This window comes from Carettochelys insculpta, chromosome 2 (assembly GCF_033958435.1).
Source record: "Carettochelys insculpta isolate YL-2023 chromosome 2, ASM3395843v1, whole genome shotgun sequence".
In the NCBI taxonomy this organism is placed as follows: Eukaryota; Metazoa; Chordata; order Testudines; family Carettochelyidae; genus Carettochelys; species Carettochelys insculpta.
This window is the reverse complement of record NC_134138.1, coordinates 242,754,455-242,775,897: the sequence shown is the minus strand read 5'-3', so window position 1 is coordinate 242,775,897 and position 21,443 is coordinate 242,754,455. Positions and strand designations below refer to the sequence as shown.

Sequence of the window (21,443 nt, the reverse complement as noted above, 5' to 3'; positions counted from 1 at the left end):
CCAGTAAAATATTCATTTATGTAAACTGCATTAGTTAGCAAATGTAATGCACTTTTAGAGGGGTTCTGCATACTGAGTACCATTAAATATGTGCAAAGTATTATTTAAAGAGGAAGTGTGTACACAGTAAAACTAAAATGTTAAAATAATATTCAGCTTACTTGAAAATCTTGCTAGTCTCTTTCCTTAAAGTGAGAGAAAATGCACAGAAGCCTTTGGTTTACACAAAGCGTATTAACATTCTTCTTGTGAACTAATGTACAGGCGATCTAGAGTTTTCCTTTTTTTTATTCATTCAAGAGCAGTGTAACTGTCTGGTTTCACCCACTTAGTTGCTGTTGGAGTTTTTAATGCACTGGATATGGTATGCTACATGTTGTGAAAAACATATATAGGACCCACGTATCTTGGCAGGGTCTGAATCTGCTTTGAGTTCATAGATCCTAATATGTGTGGAGCTTGTTTCTGAGGAAGATTTGAGAAAGTCTGGCATTGGGTAAAAGTGGGCGTTGGGTAAAAGTGGGTTGTCTGATGGCCAGTGGTTAGCAAAGATTTCTTTCACAATGTGGTCCCCATCAAATATGGCTTGTAATTTAGGATCCCCCATGTAAGTTCCAGAGAGGGGTGGAAGGTGACAACTAGGAGTCAGAGCTCTTTTTGGGTTTTTCTGCTGCATTGAATCAGGGTCTGCTGGGATATTTGGGTGGCCATTTCCAACATGCAATCTATTTCCCTGATAGAGGTTCCTTCTTTAGTGACAACAAGAAGTCCTGTTGCACCTTATAGATTAACAGATATTTTGGAGCATAAACTTTTGTGGGCAAAGACCTGCTTCATCAAATGCAAGAGTGGGAGGGGGGTTTCAGAGGAGGATTTAAAGAGGGAGTCTCAGTCAAGGGAAGGGCCAGAGCAGTCAAGGTCTATTCAGTCAGGGGGGATGTGGCCCATTATCAGAAGTTAATGAGGAGCTGTGAACATCAAGAGAGGAGAAATCCTGTCAGTTCAATCAGGGGGGATGTGGGCCATTATCAGGAGCCATATCCCCCCTAACTGAACTGACTTGATTGCTCTTCTCTTGATGTTCACAACTCCACATTAACAGCCGATAATGGGCCACATCCACCCTGACTGAATAGACCTTGTCAGCGCTGGCCTTCCCTTGACTGAGACTCCCTCTTTAAATCCTCCTCTGAACCTCCCCCAACTCATGCATCTGATGAAGCGGGTCTTTGCCCATGAAAGCTTCTGCTCCAAAATATCTGTTAGTCTAGAAGGTGTCACAGGACTTCTTGCTGTTTTCAAAGATACAGACTAACTTGGCTACCTCTCTGATATTTCTTTACTGAAGGTAGTTTTAAGTGTGTTTGGATGTGTGTGTTGTGGAGTTTCTCTTTGGAGCAAATGTGGTGGTATCTGAGTGCCTACTCCCTTTTATTATTATTTAAATTTGCACAAATTGAGTTGCCAAATGATAGTAAAATGCTACCAGATGAAAATGATGGTCTCTAACATCCGCACAGGCCAGGTGTATGGTTGCACGACATTGAAGATATAGGCTGTGGCCACACTAGTCCCTTCTTTTGAGGGGACATGGTAATGAGGCACTTCAGCAGATGCTAATGAGGCACTGCCATGAATATGCAGCACCTCATTGGCATAATCACAGTTAGGCGTGCTTTGAAAGTGTGACTTTCAAAATGCCCATTGCCTGTGTAGCCAGGGACCTTTCGAAACAACCCCTGATTATGAAAGTCCCTTCTTCCCATTTGGTTTTGGGAAGAAGGGGCTTTTAAAATCAGGGGGTTGTTTCGAAAGGCCCCTGGTTACATGGGTGGCATGCATTTCAAAAGTGGCACATTGGAAGCACGTGCGGCCACCATTACAATAATAAGGCACTGCATAATCATGGTAGCACCTCATTAGCATCTGCCAAAGAGCCTCATTACCATGTCCACTCCAAAATGAGGGGACTAGTGTGGCCACTGCCACAGGAGAACGGGGAGTAATGACCGCAATGGTTGCCATTTTACAATCACTAGCTCAATTTACAAAATGTGCCACTCTCAAATTCTTGGTTTATATGCAAGCCACTTTCTAGGGAATACTTACCTTAAAAATTAAAAGTTGGCTCAGAGTCCCCACTGCTAATGAAACCCATGAAGATTTTAACTTCTCTATCAACTTTAACCCTTCTTACTATTTGACAGCCAGGATGAAAATGTGTATCTTGCAGCATACCCTGGTCAGATTGGTTTATTATTGTGCCCCAGATAGGCCAATGTGCTCCAAAGTTAAATCAATACTAACATCTTCCATAACACCCAGAAAGGAATTCAAAGTTAGAACATATCACAAACACAGCAGTATGTCTGCTGAGAACACAGCTAAGAAGGCATTCCTAACATTCAACACTACCTGAAGTTTTCAAATAATCTTTAGAAGTAGCCACATTAATATTACATTTTAATAATCCAGTCTGGAGGTGACAGGTATTTATATATAGGAGGTGTCTATGTGGCTTCATTTCCGTGGTACCTAAGATTTTAATGAAGTGTAGAGAACTACTATTATCCCCATGTTATTGACGAGGAATTGAGACCAAGAGAGATTAAATGACTTGCCTGTATTTATCCCCAGAGTGACTGAGACCACTGACAAGTGAGAGAGAAGTTTCTGCTCCATAGCCTTAGTTGAGAGTGAGCTAACTTTCAGCTCATGTGGTAAAGCATATGGCTTTAAGTCCCTAAGGTTGCAGGTTCATTCCCTCCTGCCAAAGGCCTGGGTTCATAAGCCTTACATGTACTTACAGAGGAAGTCTGTGGCAAGGAAGAGAATTTATCTTCTGAATTTCAGGCCACAGAAAAGCTATAGCTTTTCCTTCTACAACAGTAGCAACCATTGGCAGGTCAAAAATATGAGATAAAAAATATTAAATATAAGCTTTGTTATCTGGTGTGCATGGAGAATAGGGGGGTAGCAGTTACCTGAGATTTTTCACCAAATGCAAAAACATCTAAGAAATAAAATAACCTTACCTAACACAACTCCTTTCAACACTATTACTGAATACAGTACGGTATTTTACAGGTCGTCTACTGCCTCAGGGCCACCAAATAAACACGACTTCCGCAAACACTGGAAAGTGATATCAGAATTTTTCTGTGTACCAAAGCTTTTACTGTACCTGGGTCACTATGAACATGAGTAACAAGATGGACAAACAACAGTGAATGAAACTGACTAGAAAATATTTCCCCAACTCATTTTACTTGCCAGGAAAGAAGTCCAAGTGCAGGTCACAGCTCTAATCTCCTGAAGCACTTGCAAGAACCTGAGGCTAATGTCTACATTAGAGAGTTTTGTTGACGGTGGAGGCTTCTCTTGACATAATGCAGGGAGCGTCTACATACATAAAGTGTTCTGTTGACAGAATCTCAACAGAACTCTGCATTTGTTTCAACAGAGTTATCCCTCAAAAATTTGAGGAATAACACTTCTGTTGACAGAAGTGCACTGCAGACACTTCGGTCAACAGAGAGGGCTTCCGGTTCACCAAGCAGCCCTGTTTGCAGAGCTTTCACTCAGTTGTTCTGTCGACAGAGGGCAGGGCAGTCTGGCTGCTCTCCGTCAACAGAGCGGATGGCTCTGTTGATCTGCTTTTGTGTGTAGATGCACTCTGATGACAGAGATTTTGTCGACACAACTCTGTTGACAGATATTACTGTTGACAGATGCTTCTAGTGTAGACATAGACTAAGTGAGCAAAACTGGACAAAACTGAAGCAGAAAGAGTCTGTCATCACTCAACACCACTCTTATACCAAGGGCAGACAAACCATCTGGCTCCAATCTGCATATAAACTGAAAACTCTGCACAGAGGTAACAGTGAGATGCTAGTTGTTTCCTCTTTGAAGAACTGGAAAATAGTGCAGTGTCTCGGATACTGAGGTGTGGTCACTATTGATAAATCATCACTTTTTAATGGCAACTACTATGTATTTACAAAAGGGATAAATTTTGCTCAACTAATCCAGCAAATTAGATTCTATCTCCCCACCTCCACTACAACATTGATAAAAAATCAACACTGAAAACATCCAGAAAACAGTGACATTCACTGTGATGTTAAAAACAAGCAGTCCTGTAGCAGCTTACAGACTAACAAATTTGTTACATACATTTAGATATATATAATATTTATTAGTGTTTAAGGTGCTACAGGGCTGCTTGATTTTTCTGAAGCTATACAGCAGATTAACATGGCTACCTCTCTGAGACTATGATATTAAAACCATTCGGTAGTTTTCAAGGCAATCATATGACCTTTAGCTTTGGAAAGGAATTCAAGTTTCAGTAGAACTGGGTTCTTATGAGTAATAAAACAGAAAAACTACAAATATAAAAAATTGACACATTTGAACTTCCAAGTAACAAAATAAAATGATATAGACTAGGTCCTGATAAACAGAAACTGTTGGATTGTAAAGTGATACAGTCATTCACATGATGGTTTTCAGACAAAACTTACTTCTTTATATCCAAAAATGATACGCCCATCATTGAGAAGGGTAGCCTGAAAGGTGAAACTGCCTAGGTTGTAATTATCCTGCAGATGTACATGATCCCATTGGACAACAAGTGCTGTTCCTGTGAGTCCAGGAGAGGGGAAGAAAAACATGAGAAAAATATTCATTAACATTAGCATTAGCATTTACTAAATGTATATTAAACAAAAACAATGCTTCATGTGTATAAATACCACATTTCTGCCAAAGGCTCTAAAACACCAAAGATCTAATAAATGTTACTTAGCTCCAACCCCTTTTGTAATACACATAATACAGTGTTATAATCAATTATATAAATAAGCAAATTGAGGCAAGACAGGTTAAGTGACTTGCCTAATGTCATACAGTGAGTCAGTGACAATGATTGAGAACAGGACTCAGTATTCCTACTGGAAGTTTGCTGCTTTAACCACAATGCCACAGTGCCCTTCAGTTACCCTATAAACCCAATGTCTATCAAGATTGAAGAGTGAAAGGATTTACAGGTATTGAAAAAGTGATTATTTTAGGTGATTATAAAAGGTATTCAGTTTCACCTCATAATTATTCAATAATAAAAACAGCATTGATTGTTCTGCACAATGTCAGGTTTCACCACACTTCTGTATCTTGAGTAACACTAGGTTTTCGCAATAGATACTAACTTTGCAGTCTTGAATAAAAGCCAATACAAAGTCATAGACAGGGGTAAATGTTAAGTTGGGCACGCAGATATTTAGTTACAAAAGGCCTATTAATATTTACAGGAGCTGTCTGGCTGGATCCCCTGCAGCACGCTAAAAATGTATCTTCCAGTGGCTCACATGCCCTGAAGACATGTTTTACGGATGTGGAGAAGCTACAAAACATATCCAGGCAGCCAGGCTGGAAGGAATTTATCACCAGAACAGTGTTTACTGAAAATGTCTTTTTCATATTTAGGACTATATCCTTCCCCCAGTGCACATGCCCCTTTAACACTAATGGGAGTTATGTGTTTTGATTTACAAAACTTGTGCTTCACTCCTTGCTTTTGTGTCATGAGGATGCCTCAAAGGTGGGTCAATGTGCTTCTAGCTCAAAACATACTTGGTGAATCCTGCAAACACTATGGCCACAGATCTTTAGCACAATAGCTTTTATCCCTGTTTCTTGTCCATATGTGTTCATAAAACAAATGCAAATCTTTGATACCATGTACTGTAACAAGTCTATCATGTCATTTGCAACTGTATATTTCATGGTCTTATCATGTAAGTCAATACTGAAAACAATGTCATCACAGCAATGAGAGTGCAAGCTCATTTTGAAAGCCAAGTGGACTGTTTTCAATTTTAATTTTCCCAGTTCGAGTCATTTTCATCTGCATAATGTTACAAACAAAAAGTCATCAATGGGCCAGACTTGACCCTTCCCATTTCCAAGTAGATCTCAGCCCTCTTGTGAACAAGCGGGAATCAGCAGCCTGCGTAGCACTGGATTTTTTTTTATTTTTTCCTCAGGAGAGCCAGCTGCCAGGCTGGGATCCATCAGAGATAACAACATGTGCAACCATTGGGTAGGTCACTAAGCTCCACCCATAATTATAAAACAAACAATTCAAGGGGAAACAACAGAGGGATTATGACAAAGGAAAAAAACCCAGAAATAAGTAACCGATGACTCGACTCATTCTATTACTTTTCAGTAACAGTAACAAGGCAAATCCTCAGTCCTAAAGCCCATGCAACACAGCAGAACTGCATGACTATGGGAATATTAGTTTCTTTTAAGGATGTATGCAGAGTGTGAGGCAACCACCCAGCCCATCACTCTAAGGACAATGTAACAGAGCCTGTGCCACCCAGGCACCAAGGAATCATGTCAGGGAGGTATGCAGCATAAGCAACTCCGCAAAGACATTTAGGCCAGGTCTACACTAGACATTAAGTTGATGGTAGGCAAATGCATAGCTAGAAGTGACTTATTGACAATTGACTTACCTTGCTGTCCTCCCTTACTACCTGTTATATTGAGGAGTTTAGGGGTCGATTGCCAACTCCAGATAGTTTGATGTTGTGTGTCCCTCTGAAGTGCATGACATCAAACCCCAGAAGAGCAACCTTGACCTGGGCAATTTTCTGTGCAGTGAAGACATACCCTCAGATCCCTTTCATTTAATCAGGTTTCCCCAGTGCTTATGGCCATACCTGTACTTGACAGCTCCATTATATCTACAGGTATTTGCATTTATGGTTTATGTATATGGCATATACCGTACACACATGCATATATAGACATACATACATGGCGCTATGTCAATAATCCAGGTTCAGCAATAGCACCTAACTGATTGTACAGCTGGATTAACAACTGATGATAATGGAAATTCTCCATATAGACTTTATTTTTCTCAACAAATATCAGTAAAAAAGAAGACTACACTGTGCATCAGTTGAATTAAGAAGAAATGAAGTAGCTGACTAAAGATAACGCTATGATACGACTGCAGCTGGCAGAATAGTTCATGTCAAATAATTTATTGGATGAATGTCAACACATTAGTCTTTGTAAATCATCTGTAAAGGGAGCAGGCTTTTCTCAAATGTACTTATTTGAATATTTTTGGCAAAAATAGTCTGAAAAAATTTAACTGACTGTTGCTGGGAAGGTATGTATTGCTAATTTCTGATTGGATGAGCATAACATTCAAGATAAGTTTTCTGGCATGAAATGTTTTCATCAACATTCCATAAAATGGGCTTACAAATCACACTGAGGAAATATGCCTCCCCAAAAACACTAGTTTAGTCTCTCTTCTCAGGAACAGGCATAGTCCCTGTTAATATAAATGTGAATATAATGCAGATTTTCTAATTTTAGGATCTTGCTGTTGAAAATATTGGCCTTATATACCAAATTTTAAGCACCCACATTTGAAAATGTTATCCTAAATTTTTAAATATGAAATATGGAATCAGTATCTTGTGTGACATCAATAGATTTGCCACCTACGATAGGTGTTAACATAGTGCATGTCATTTCATCATAGAGGAGCAAGCTTTGAAAAGGCTGATTTTTAACAAACTACGATTCTAATCCTTACATTTTATGTTTTACAAATGTATCCCCAAAAGTAGCACTACATGTAACATTTCACTTTGCTTTTTAACATTTCAGATTTTCCTATAGAGGAAAAGTTCAGGCAAATTTAAATTTGCTAGTACAGACAAATTTAAATTTCTGTACTGGGCACACTGCACATTTAATCATCGTCAGGTTTATTCGCCTTGTACATACCCTGCTTCTTTGCATGCTTAATACCATATGTCATATGGCTATTTTCTTTATAACTACTGCATGGACAAGGCTTATTACAACTGAATCAAGAGGGCTATGCACCTTGGGAAGAGAAAGATTTTCTTCTTTACAGTGATAAAGTATATTTCAAGTCTAGAAGTAATATTATGTGTTCTAACACCTGTGTTTTAACTATTTAATACAATCCATTCATTGATGTCTACACATGCTTTAGAATCCATTTTATGAATGTTTAACCTAATTCTTTAGATGGCCTGTTAGCCATATATGATATTTTAAGTAGCCTTTGTCTTTTTTTTAAAAAAAAAGCTATTAAGGAAAAATATAAATAGCCAAAGGATAGACAAAATTTATGTAACACCAACACATACCATTATCAAAGTATCTCACTGTTGAATTTCTTGACACACTGGGGTCAAAATTGGCCATCAAGGGTGCAATATATTGTGTGGCTGTTAGCATTCGATGCACAACTTCTCCAGTATATATGAAACCTACAATAAAGAAGGAAACAAATCAGTATTTTCATAAAGAAAATATTTAATATAGGTCTGATTCATTTAGTTATTGCCAGGGTTTTAAAGTAATTAAACAGAAATTAATCTCATCACCAACTTCTAACAGTAAATTAAACAATAGAATACATGGCACACAGATTTTCATGCAGGAAATCAGAAATGAGCTCTGAACAAAGGAGGAATCATTTCAAGGAGAAGATTTTCACACTGGCAAAAAACAGATTAAAACTCATTGCAGAGTGAAGACTTTTCAGTGATGAGGTGAAACTCAGAAGTGCTGAGTAAAGCAGGTATTATTAAAATGCAGCCAATCACCATCTTTGTTACTTTCTTCATGTGTTGTTCCCACCCTCTTCATTAGTCTGTTTGTTTTGTCTTTTCAGTTGTCAGATCTTCAGGGCTGAGGCCACACCTTGTCTTGTGTTTGTAAGACATACATCAAAGCGTCATTAAACTTTTGTCACTCGGGGGCGTGACATACCGCACAAGTGTGGACAGCACTTCTTTGGCACTAACTGCTCTCCTGTAGAGGAAGATACTGATCCTAGTTGAAGGTGGTTTTATTTTGTTGCCAGGAGAGCAACAAAGAGTAGCTGCACTGCACACCTTAAAACATTGCCCCTGCAATGGCACAGCCGTGTGACCATATGGTATGCCGGGTAAGACAGCTTGTGAGGGAATTTTTGCCTTCAAGCACTTGCAATCTCAATGAACAAGATGGTTGAATGATGTCAGAGACAAGTATTTGTTATGTCTGAAAGGCTAGGTAAACCTCTGTTCCCGTACTAGTATCCCTAAATGCCCCACTCTGTCAGGGTCCCCATGTTTTATGAAAACTGACTTATGAATATACATAACTGAAAGATGCTTCATGCAAAACTGGCCATGTAATATATCAAATTTAAAGTTACAGTCTTTTGAATTTGCATATCCTATTTTTGTGCACCCTCATTCTTGTGTGTGAAGTTAGGAATATGAAGTATAAATTTGAAAGGTTTTAATTTGAAAGGTGCTACTGAGGGCCCTTAGTAATACTTTAGGAACCTAATGGATCTGTACTCAAACCAAATGGTGGCTGGTCCTAGGAAGTCATGTGAGTATGACACCTGGTACTGGGATACATCTTGAATCTTGTATTTTTCTGTGGGGTGGGAGATTGAGCAAAGGCTTCATGCCTTAGGGTAAAGTCTATTTAAGCTATCAGGTCTATGTCTTCATTTGTCTTTTGAAACTGCACCCCCAGCCCTATCAAGATACACATGAGGAAACCTGGGAAGAAAGGGTGAAGGCAAAGCTGCTGGGCCCAGGTCAGAAAAAGATCAACTCTGGCATAAGATAAACATGACTATTTAAGATAAGAATTTGCACTTAAGAAAATTCTTAGTGGATTAGAATTAGCAGGTGTCTTGTTTATTTTCATTTAGTAACAATTTGATTTGTCTTTCTTTGCAATCATTTAAGCCCTACTTTTATGTTTTATAAGCACTTTAGTTTATTATCAAGCTTGCTGTAAATAATTGTAACTTGAGGGGGTTGGGGGGCAACCACTATGCACCTCTGCATCTTTCTCTTTTATTGAAAAAGCGGCGGGTGAACATTTTTATGAACTTTCTCTGTGTAAAACTTTTACACTGGGTAAGGCAAATTTACTTGGGGGTTTGGTCCATTTTGGGGGGGTTGACTTTCTGGATGTTGCCAAAGGCCTTATAGCTGACTTCTCCTAGAAGTGAGCTGGTTCAAAGTCTGTGTTATTCTGGTGTGGGGCAGTAACCTCAGCTCTATGTCTTGGCTGGGGGGAAACCAGAGCTTCTGGCCTGGCAGGACAATGTCGTAGGGGGCCCTGGAGGGCAGGAAGGACATTGGGAGCTTGATCAGGGCACCAGGAGACAATCCCAAGGAGACTTCTGTGATCCAACCTGTCACGTGCCCCTCACTCCCCCGGCCCACTCACATCCTAAACCTGGTGCCTTTAACTATCCTATATTTGGATCTTCACTTTTAGAGCATGTCCACATGGGAGCACTTAGGAAAGCTAAGATAAATTAATGGAAGCTGTGAAATTACAGTAGAACAAGGGTGGCCAACCTGCGGCTCTCTGAACAATTAAATGCAGCTCCTGCTTGAAGCCACATGCTGGGAGTGCCATCTGCTGCTCTGTGCACGCATGCCAGTGCTTGCTGGGAGAAGTGTGTGGCAGCAGCGGCAGTGGCTCTGGTGAGTTGCTGGAATTGAGATTGAGTGGGAGACTGGGGGTGCCTATCTCTGGGGGAGGAGTAAGGCACTGAGTTAGAGCTGGGGAGGGAAGGGGTGCCTGGCTCTGGGGGAAGGAGTGGAGCACTGGATTATAGCAGAGAGCTGAAAGTGCCTGGTTCTGGAGGAGGGGAGGGCTCTTTCCACTCTAACCATGTGGCTCTTTGCACTCTATCATTGGCTCTTGGTCATTAACTGGTTGGCCACCCCTGCTATAGAACCACACTTATGAACATCAGAATTATGAATTCAGCAGTTAACTTTTATACCTCATTTGAACCAGAAGTACCTAATCAGGCAGCACTGGTGTGCATGTGTGTGTGCGCACACACACACACGATACATTGCAGTACTGTCTAAACTGTAAACCCCTTTTAACTAAATGCTTGCACAGTGTGACTGAGTTTCTCAGGTACATAGCTATACCGGTTGCACTGTGCAGTGACTAACACGGCTAATTGCAGAAGAAAAAAAAATAACAAACTTGTCTGGGTAGTTGCAGTTACAAATATCATGAAGTAATGCCATGCTGAAATTACAAAAAAGTCATTAATTAAAAAAATTAAAACTATGCTGGATAAATTCCAGAAAATGAACTCCAGGAAACATCTTGCACTCCCAAGAGCTGGATTAGAGGAGCCAATTGCCTTTGTCTTCTTTTAAAACACAGCTTGTGATTTCACAGTTTCAGTTGATCATAATACTCTAAAATCTGGATGTCTACTATTCAGCTTCCAAATCTATATTTAGGCCCCAAACTGCAGGTGGCCTGGTTTGCAGACATTTGCAGAGACAGATAAAGCATATCCAAACATCTTTTACAATGTTTACTTTCACAAACTGGTAGGAAAAAAATAATTCTCTCGGCTTATAAAAACCCATAATTTTTATTTCCCTCCCCTTTTTACGTGCTTTTTTAGTCATTTAAGATCTAAACTTTTGGGATGTTTTATTGCAGATAGATTTTCAAAAAGAATTGTATTCTACCATAGGTCTTCTTAGGTTAAATATGAATCACATCAGAAAACAGTCACTAAAATGCATTTTTATTAGTTCCCAATTCTTGCTGTCTGCTTCCTAAATGTAACTCTCTTGAGAAGCATTCTCATGTTGGCTTATTCAGACTTTTAAATTATCTGTTGCTTCACTCATTGCTTGTCTCTTGATGGTCCCTGAGGCAACTTGTCATATTCTTGTCTAGATCAATATACCTACAATCACACCCATAATTGTCTGAAGATGATATATGGAAAATCTTGAAAGTCACATTCACGTATCAGGATTACCTTTAGCATCCCGGACCAAAATTAATTTATGGGGTAACTCCAGGGACCTCATATAATTACACACCCTCTCAACCCAGTTTACATTTGTACATATTACCACCACAACTAATACTCATGTCAAATAAAATACAAAGGAAAAATGTAACTGTTGGAACATTTAAGTAGATAAATCTATCAATCCAGGTAGTTAGTTGCCATAATGCATATTACTACTCGTTTGCTAGTGCTACATTTTTCTCTTAGATAAAAGTGGAAAGTAGAAGGGAAACCGGGAATATTCTCAACAAAGGACATTCTAACGACAACTCCTGTCATACTTCCGAAGAACTTGGAAAAAAACACAAAGTCAGTTCAAAGCATCCCAGAGATTCAAAGGCTCCACCACTGCTGATATTTTATCATTGCCACTAATAATTCAAGTAAGTGGCACATATAAATTTAACTTAACCCTGAAGGGCCTTCCACAGAAATTTGGCAAGCAATCGCCTGTATCGTCCATGAGCCAATTTTCTGATGGTAGTAATAACTGTCTATTCACTTAGTCAAGGAAGAATTTTCCAGACCTACAATTTCCTGAACCACTCAATCTTCCTTTTGTGGGAAGAGTTTGGAGTGCTCTTTTGCAAATCTAGCGAAAAGGGCTGAATCTAAAGACACTAAAATGTTTGGATGAAGTTTATCAGACTCTGTTGTTCCAGATTTTGTAAGTTATAACAGCCTTATGTAAAACATGAACAAATATAAAAACAAGAGCAAATACAAAAACATCCCTAAGCTAAGTACAGGTGAATAGTATAGAAATAAAAAAAAATTGGTGTGTGGGTGTACATACACATACAAACTGATGGAGAAGAGCACATTGCTGGCCAGGTTTTTGGTTGACATGGGCAAATTTTCAAAATGTCAGTTCCATTTACAGAAGACAAAACAAAGTGGTGCTCTCTGTTCCACTAGCTGCTATAGATTCACACTGAAATGATTTTAGTGAAGTGACTTGGGATTTCCATCAGTTGATCCAAGGGAAAAATTAGGTTGGGTATTGGTTTCCAAAAATCAGTGGCACTTTGCCTTCATAAGGATTGAAGAATTTGGCCTTCTTCTAGTTTATTCACTATGAATAGGCATGTCCAGACACCATTCACAAGGTTTCTCCATTATGCCCAAATTCAAGGAAACTGTAGGGTTTAGGTCAGGGGTCTGCAACCAAAACAGCGAGAAGAGACATTTTTTCAAATTCGAGGATGAAATCGATATCTCAAGAGCAGCCAGGCACGTCAATACAAGACAGTCCTTAATAAATAACATCAAACCACACATACTTTTTGTAACCCCTATTTTAAGCACAGTGCACACACAATGGTTTGTAATATGATACATGTTTGTTGCCTGTTGTTTGTTCCATATTCTATTTCCTCACACTCTATGTGGGGTCGGGGGTGGAGGGGCAGAGGGGTTCAATTCCCATCCCCGGGGGAGAAAGGGGCTCCTCGGGGCCAAAGGGAGGGAGGAAAGTTGGCTGAAAACTTGCCAAGGACGTTCCCTGCCATGTTGGGGCAGGGAGCCAGGCTGGAGAGAAGACCAGGACACTTTCACTTAGCTGCAGCAGCTGAATCAGGCTGGATCCATGCTCTGAGGAGAAGGACAACAGGAGTGGCAGCTGGGGAGGCCTCCTGAGGTACACTCAGCAAGCTCTGGGGTTTGGGGGCACTGCCCAGCTGTAATGGCTTCTGAATTTAGCTGCGCTATGCTGGTTGGGGCTCAAGCATTCAGTGCAGCTGGGAACTGGATGCAGCATATTTGGGCATGTGCTCCACCCGCACACAGGCCAACACAAACTCCCGTGAGCTCTGTGGCCGGGGCTTGCCTGGGGGATGCTTGTCAATCATGGCAGAGGCAGGTAAAGGGGCTGCCAGTGGCTGCAAGGGAGTCCCCTGCAAGAAAGCCAGCAGCACCAATTTCCCCTCCATCCCCCCAGCACCTAATCCACAATTCCCTCCCCTCTCAGCCTCCAGATCTGCTGCCTTGCCTGGCACACTGCCCTGCTACTGACCTGCATCGGCTGGGCAGAGGGAGGGAGATAGCCAGAGCTGGCCAACATAGAACATGCAGGTTGGTGGAGGGAGAGAGGATGTACAACTACCCCCTGGAGTCTCCCTACTCCAGGGAAAAAAGAACAAGTTAAAAATTATTTAGAAAAGTCAGATGTCTTCAAGTCACCAGGGCCTGATGAAATGCATCCTAGAATACGCAAGGAGCTGATAGAGGAGGTATTGGAACCTTTAGCTATCATATTTGAAAGGTCCTGGAAGTTAGGAGAGACTCCAGAAGACTGGAAAAGGGCCAAGATAGTGCCCATCTATGAAAAGGGAAAAAAAGAACAACCCAGAAAACTACAGACCAGTCCGTTTAACTTTTGTGCCAGGAAAGATAATGAAACAAGTAATTGCAGAACTCTTCTGCAAACAGCTGGAAGAAAATAAGATGATAGCAAGCTGGGAGGGCTACAAGGAAGAGGGAGAAAAATTGTTCTCCTTGACCTCTGAGGGTAGGACAAGGAGCATTGGGCTTAAACTGCAGCAAGAGTGGTTTAGGTTGGACATTAGGAAAAACTTATGAACTCTCAGGGTGGTTAAACACTGGAATAAACTACCTAGGGAGGTATTTTGGACAGACTTCTAACTCCCTTAGACAAAGGGTTAATGGGCACACAACAGACATCAAAACTCTCCAGATCCACAAACCAGTTAGTCAACATTTTAATGGAGTGGACCATTCTGTTAATGACTTAAAAGTTTGCATGTTACTGAAGAAAAATTTTCATACCACTATTCAAATGGAGACAGCTGAGCTGTCTTTTATATTCAAATTCGGCACATTAACACGTGGTTTGAACCGGGATGGGAATTTTCTGAGTCACCATAGCGGCTCATTTGCATACTTGGCTTAATCTAATTCTTGACCTCCCTCCCCTTCTACCCCTCTATTCTCTGATTTGCTCATCTTGATCATTTTTTCTGATTTGTTCTCCTTGATTACTGTTTTTTGTTCTCTGTGCCTTAAATATTGAGTCTGTTCTGGTATGGCTATGGTCTGAAGAAGTGGGTCTGTCCCACGAAAGCTCACCACCTAATAAATTATTTTGCTAGTCTTTAAAGTGCTACTTTATGTTTTGATAGTATACCGACTAGCACGGCTCCCTCTCTGTTACTACCTAGGGAGGTTGTGGAATCTTCATTGCTCGAGATATTTATGATCAGGTTAGACAGACATTTATCGGGGATGGTCTACACGGTGCTCAGTCCTGCTGTGAGGGCAGGGGACTTGACTTGATGATCACTCAAAGTCCCTTCCAGTTCTCGTGTTCTATGATTCTCTCCTGGGGCCGAAATGGAATCATTTGCAGCTCTGGCCGTGGTCAATGACGACTCCTCTGAGGCTCCCTGCCCTGCCACCACTGAAATAGTAGGAATAAATTTAGGTGTTTTGATGGCCAGATCCCTCCCTCTGCCCTGCTGGCTATTAAATCAACTGAATTTAGTTCTACTGTTTCATTGGTGGCAGGGCAGAGAGCAGCACAGGAGTCAGTGACTGCAGCATCTGGAGCCGCAAATGACTCTCTAAAGAGCTGCATTCACCTCTGGAGCCACAGGTTGCCGACTCTTGGTTTAGGTAGTGTGAATAACTAAGTCAATTAATAAATAATTAACCATATCTAGCTCGGCAGTAGCTCTCACAAAAGAGGTCAGATCACTGCCCCCTTTTACAGATGGAAAAACTGGAGGATGGGGAGGCAAATTTGCTTGCTCCACTTCAACCAACAGGCCAGTAGCTGAGCCAGGAATAAAACTCACATTTCCTGAACTGCAGCTCAGTGCTTGGCTCACTAGATTACATACCTTCCTTGCACTTCAACACCTTTTCTTCACTGACGATATGCCAAAACATGAGATAAAGGGATAAAGAATGAAATACTCTGTCTTGAAAATAATCTCCTTCCTTCTAAGGCCCTAAAATCAGTAAACACATGCTTTGTTTTATACACTTCACACATGGACCTCAGTGGCACAACTCATATGGTCAGGCTTAAATTTTGACACATGCTTAAATACGTCGCTGATTTACGATCAAATTAAACAGCTTAGGTTCTGAGTTCCGAGGTCCTGTATAGAGGGATAGCTCAAACATTAGGTGTCATCAAAAAAGCTGTCACAAATCTGACTGAGTAAGGTGTTCAGGTGCAGTATTGTTGCAAAAAAGGTGCTCTATATTTTTCAAGAGTACACTCATAGGAAGAGAAGTATCTGAAGGATTCCATTCAGCCTGCACATACGTTACTCACTTTGATCTTTTGGTCCAGGATTCCTTCTCAGCTATTGCAAGATGTGACTTTTAAAGGGTTTTGTCTTTATTTTAAGGCCTTTATTTGAATAACTGGAATTTATAGAAAATGATTTGCTTGAAAGTTTATGGTAGGTGTTCAACAAAAATATTTTATTTGAAGGCACATAGAAAGCCAGTGGAAAATGATGTAATTTGGCAGCTGAAATGGCGTACTGAATACATCATAATAACATGCTTGGTAATTCTCAACATCCAAATTTCTGATGTTCTTCCTCCTGCATTCAAAAACACAAATTCTCAAACTGAAAAAGTTATTTGGACTGTACAAGATATGAACAAGATTACTGTACACAAAATTCTTTCCACTTGTACTTTCAGGAGTAAAAGTTTTCCATAATCCAGGTGCTAGTAACACAGATAATCAAAGGCTGTGTCTACACTACAAGAACTTCAAAGTTGCTTACTTTAAAGTACAACTTCGAAGTTGAACATCTATACATGCCCTACTCCTAAGTTAAACATTGAAGTAGGGCACTACTCCATTCCCAAGAATGGAGTAAGGAATTCGAAGTTGGGCTCCCTAACTTTGAAGTAAGGGAAAATGTTGTAGACTCTCTGCTGGCTACTTTGAAGTAGTGTCTAACGTCAAAGTTAACTCCTAGTGTTAGTTCCTAGTGTAGATGCACCCAAAGAGAAATTTCATTTTCAAATACTCCTGACATTGCATTTATATAAGGGCTTTTTAGCTTTGTTAGTTCAACCAAAACATCCTTATTAAAAATAAACACAAACAGCACCTTCTTCTATTGCAAACACCAAGCTGTTCATTTGCTAGGACTTGGAATGTTATAATCTATTTAGATTTAGGCAGAGAAGCATTTTTGTGACACTTATCTGAAGGACTCTATAAAAAAGTATAATTGTCTTTCTCTTTATTGTTTAGCTCTGATAATGAAGAGCTAAATTGGAGCATTAGATTAAATTCATATAGCAAATCCCTAAATAACATACAGCATGGCAAGGGCCTCCACTTGACCCTGCATCTACTGCACACATATATTCATGTTTCAGGGTTATATAGAAGTTGTTTTATGATCTACAAAGCCCTATCTGGATTGGGTCTTCCTACACTTGAGATCACCTCTCCCCTTGCGCAATACTGCTATGCCTGATCTGACATCAGCTGAGATGTGATGGGGCTGTAAAAAGAAAGTTGTCAGCGAAGAGACCTCAGCTCTAGAATTCACTCTAGCTGCTAGCCGGAGAGTGGCTGTAATTACTGACTTCCATGGCACGTCAAGTTCATCTGTCTTACCCAAGGGGACAGATTAAGTGGCCAGTGGTTTAAAGAGGAGGCACGGGGCTTGGGGAGGAGAGTTAATATGACTATTGGTCTACCTGGAAATATATTTATTTGAAAATGCATTAATACATGCACCTTGAGCTTGAAGCACATTTAAAAAGAAAATCTAAACAAATAACATCAGTTTACACATGCAAAAAAAACCAGACTGCCTTAGGAAGAAAATGTCCATTTATTATCATTCAACCAGTGCTGAGCAAAACCATATGTTCAAAGTCCTCCTAAGACAAGGAGTGGTGGTTACATAGCTGGAAAAGTAACCATCTGTCAGCAGTAACTACACAGTGAAAGGTTTGATATGAAAGAAGCTTCCACTGAGCAGAGGTTGAGTTGCTAGTGAAGCGTGCCATTCACTGCAGGTTTACTGGTTATGTTTTAGAAGCATATAAACTAGAAGGAAAATGTCATGAAAGTTTCAAAAATTGGAAATGGAGAAAAATCCACCCCTTCACTCCAATGGCTTGAAATACACTCCCAGCTAGATCATCAGATATGAAGCCGTTATGTCAGCTGAGGAATTTTATATTCAAAACTAAGCAGCTGTGCCAGGAGAGATGTAATAGACACTCATTCCCACTGTACTACCTTGCTGAGTGCTGTTGAAATGATCTTTTTAATTTCTCCCCTTTAATTTCCTTATTTAATCAGTGGGAGAGTGCAGAGTCTCTATGGATCATTTTCATCCAAATCCATGTTAAAATTGCTGCATGCAGCTGAGAGGGGAAGCTATAAAGGAGACAACCGAAGCTCCTGGATTCTCTGGCTATTTTTGCTCTAGTCCCAGCATAGCGTATAGAGCTATCGTGAGCTGCTATAAATGATGTCAGCTAGTAGCAGCCTACATGGGTCTTGTATGTTCCCTCCGCTGTCTCTCTGAGGGGGGTGGGTTTATATATTTTTAATCTTACAGATCCTGGGGCCACCAGTTTGTCCCTGGCATGAATCAGACTCAGTATCAGGGTTTCACTAACTTGGGTTGGCTGATAACATCCCCCAAGGGCAAGAGCCTTCTGCCTATCACCTGCCCTGAGCCTACTGGTAAAGTAAGTGCTTTTGGAGGGCTAGTATAGAACTGCAATGCTGACTGTCTGTTCTAGGGATTTCCCCAGGGTGAAGCAAAGACAACATGTTTAGTTAGGAGCTGATCAAAGATCCACTGAAATCAACTGAAAGACTCGCTGTGAGTGTGTGAGAGGACAGTCTGGTTGTGCAGGGGCTAAACAAGGCCTTTTTGCCCAATTAGCTCCACCGCAGCTCACCTGCAGCCAGTTCCAGACCTGGAGGGAAAATAAAAGGAGGGTGCCTAGCTCAGTTAGGTGTTGACCAGTGAAGAAGCAGGAGCTGGTTTGGTTGTCTGCAGGATCTGAGCCAGAGCTGTCTGCTGGGTTGGCTGCAGGAAGACTCAAACCTCCAAACTCTCCCCCAGGCACAAAGGGGGGAAACCCAAAAAGAAAACCCCACTGAGGTGGGGGGGTGGACTTTTGGGGCCATGCCCCAAACTGAAGGAACAGACTTGGGTAAGCACCCAGAAGTCCTACACCCCAGATTCTCAGTTAACAGTGAGCTCTAACCAGTCGGCTGCCTGGGGGATCTAGGCACACTCACACTGACCTCCCTAGGCTTCAACATGGTTTCCTTTGCTCACAGAGACTGTTGAGATGTTAGGCTATTCTGATGCTTGGATTTTCAAAAAAGTACAATTGGCGTGGCCCAGACTAAGATAAAGGAACAAGACGACAAGACAGGAAAAGGAAATCAAACTGAGGACATCGTATCTCCATCTATTTAGCTGCCTGAGGTACTTTTGTTAATGAAAAAACAAGTGACAGCTGATCAAACCTGGCAGCTATTACAGAACTTCCTCTCTAACCTGTATAAATGTGAAGGCTTCAGGATTTTGTCCTATCTCCTGTTTACATAATATACTATGGGTACATTAATCTAGCCACTGTAGTCCTATAGGTTTTGCCATATCTATTGTTTATGAACACTAGAGGATTTCCCGGGCATTATTTGGGACTTCTGTTCCCCAGAGCTGTGCTGCCCGGCCTGCAGGTGCTTTCCGGAGAGGTACTCTGGTGGGCACTTCCTGATGCTAGCTGAGGCTACACTGGGTGGTCAGTGGGTGCTCCCGGGGTGGCAGGGGCTGTATTGGCCATTGGGCTGGCTCCCCACTTGATGTCTGGTGCTGGGACTGAGGGTTTGGGCTCCAGCTGTGGGGCAGGGAGGCCACTTGCTTGTGGCCAGCAACCTGCTGAGCTCTGAGCCATCCACTTTGTTACAGCTGCAGCTGCCCTCCCTGTGGTCATTCAGAGATACAACTCTTCCTGAAGCTTGCTGCCCCCGTGTGGTCATTCCAGAACATAACTGTCCTTACTAACAAACCCCTCCCTTTCCATGTAATGGAAAACAATCAGATTTCAGGCACATCCCATTGTTCTGGCACAACCAAACCCTTTTCCATCAGATCAACCTTCCCTATAAAATAAAATGCTCTTAGGGCCAAGTTTTGGTTATTCACACCCGTTAAGTAAGATACAATGGCTCCATTTGTCTTTATAGACATTTGGTTATTTGCAGATGTGAGGTCACAGTTGGGTGTTGCACCTTTTTTTGATTACTACAGAAGCCAATTCTGGACAAAGAGATTTTACTGCACTGAATGCAATGAACGGTGTTTCCTTTTCGCCCATGGCTAGTCTCTTATTTTTCACTCTTTGCCTATGTCTATACTAGCCCCCCCACATCTTCCGAAAGGGGGATGCTAATGAGGCGCTTTGGGATATGCTAATGAGGTGCCACAATGAATATGCACCACCTCATTAGCATAATGGCGGCCATGGAATGTCAAAAGTGCTGCTTTCGATCATGTGGCTCTTCTACAGGAAGTCCTTTTCAAAAGGATCCCACACACTTTGAAATCCCTTTATTCCCATAACCAAACAGGAATAACGGGATTTCGAAGTGTGCGGGGTCCTTTGGAAAAGGACCCCGTGTAGACGAGCTACACATGATCGAAAGTTGCACTTTTGAAGTACCGCGGCTGCCATTATGCTAATGAGGCATTGCACATTCATTGCAACACCTCATTAGCATACCCCTTTCGCAGGTGGGAGGGGCTAGTGTAGACATAGCCTTTTTGTTTTGAGTGTAGAGAGCCACTGTTTATCACGTTCTGCGATAACTGTCTCCAAACTGGATCACCAACATGAATGATTTTTCAGTACATTTTCTCAAGTCTGTGACTTTATACTAAGGCATTGAAATTCTTCTTCTGGATGCCCTGAAATCTAAGTTCAGGTGTCCTCTCTGTCTTTGACCCTCCTTTAATTTATCATATAAGATGTTTTTAGGAAGTCTTCCATCTTGCATCCTGCACATGACCTAATCAACCAAGACAGTTGTAAGTAGGAAAAAACAAATAAAATAAAATAAAAAGGGAAAACACAGGATATTTCACTACTTGAGTGAGCTAGGCACTGCAACCCAATATACGTAATCTGAAATTATTTGGTATATCAGATCTGCAGTCATTACAAAAGTGACTGTGAGTACATTGTGGCAAGGTCTGATACCAAACTCGTGCACACAGAAAAATATCCATGTCTACAAAATCCACATAATTTATTCCCCCAGAGAGCTGGGCATTTCTAAAAGCAACTGATTCATGTGAAGCGTCTGCCAAAGACAGTGCTGTTATCTAGGAAATGTGAGACTCTGTCTACATTATGTTTCCCATTATATTTAACACCACAGCAACTAATGGTGAAGCTTCAGCAAGAGCACTAGTGTAGACACACCCCTCTGTTGTGCAAACAGAGTTTGATGGGAAAATAA

General features: G+C 41.1%; 1 protein-coding gene across 5 annotated transcripts in view; it reads right to left on the bottom strand.

Annotated features, from left to right (window-relative positions):
- Positions 1–21,443, bottom strand: part of PLXDC2 (plexin domain containing 2) — a 429,645-nt gene that overhangs the window by 122,004 nt on the left and 286,198 nt on the right. For all 5 annotated transcript variants that reach the window (XM_074984845.1, XM_074984847.1, XM_074984846.1 and 2 more), the window contains exons 5-6: positions 8,220–8,342; positions 4,530–4,648 (exon numbers count right to left, since the gene is read on the bottom strand). In XM_074984845.1, coding sequence (XP_074840946.1) covers positions 4,530–4,648; positions 8,220–8,342 — 242 coding nt within the window. The remainder of the gene's footprint in view (positions 1–4,529; positions 4,649–8,219; positions 8,343–21,443) is intronic.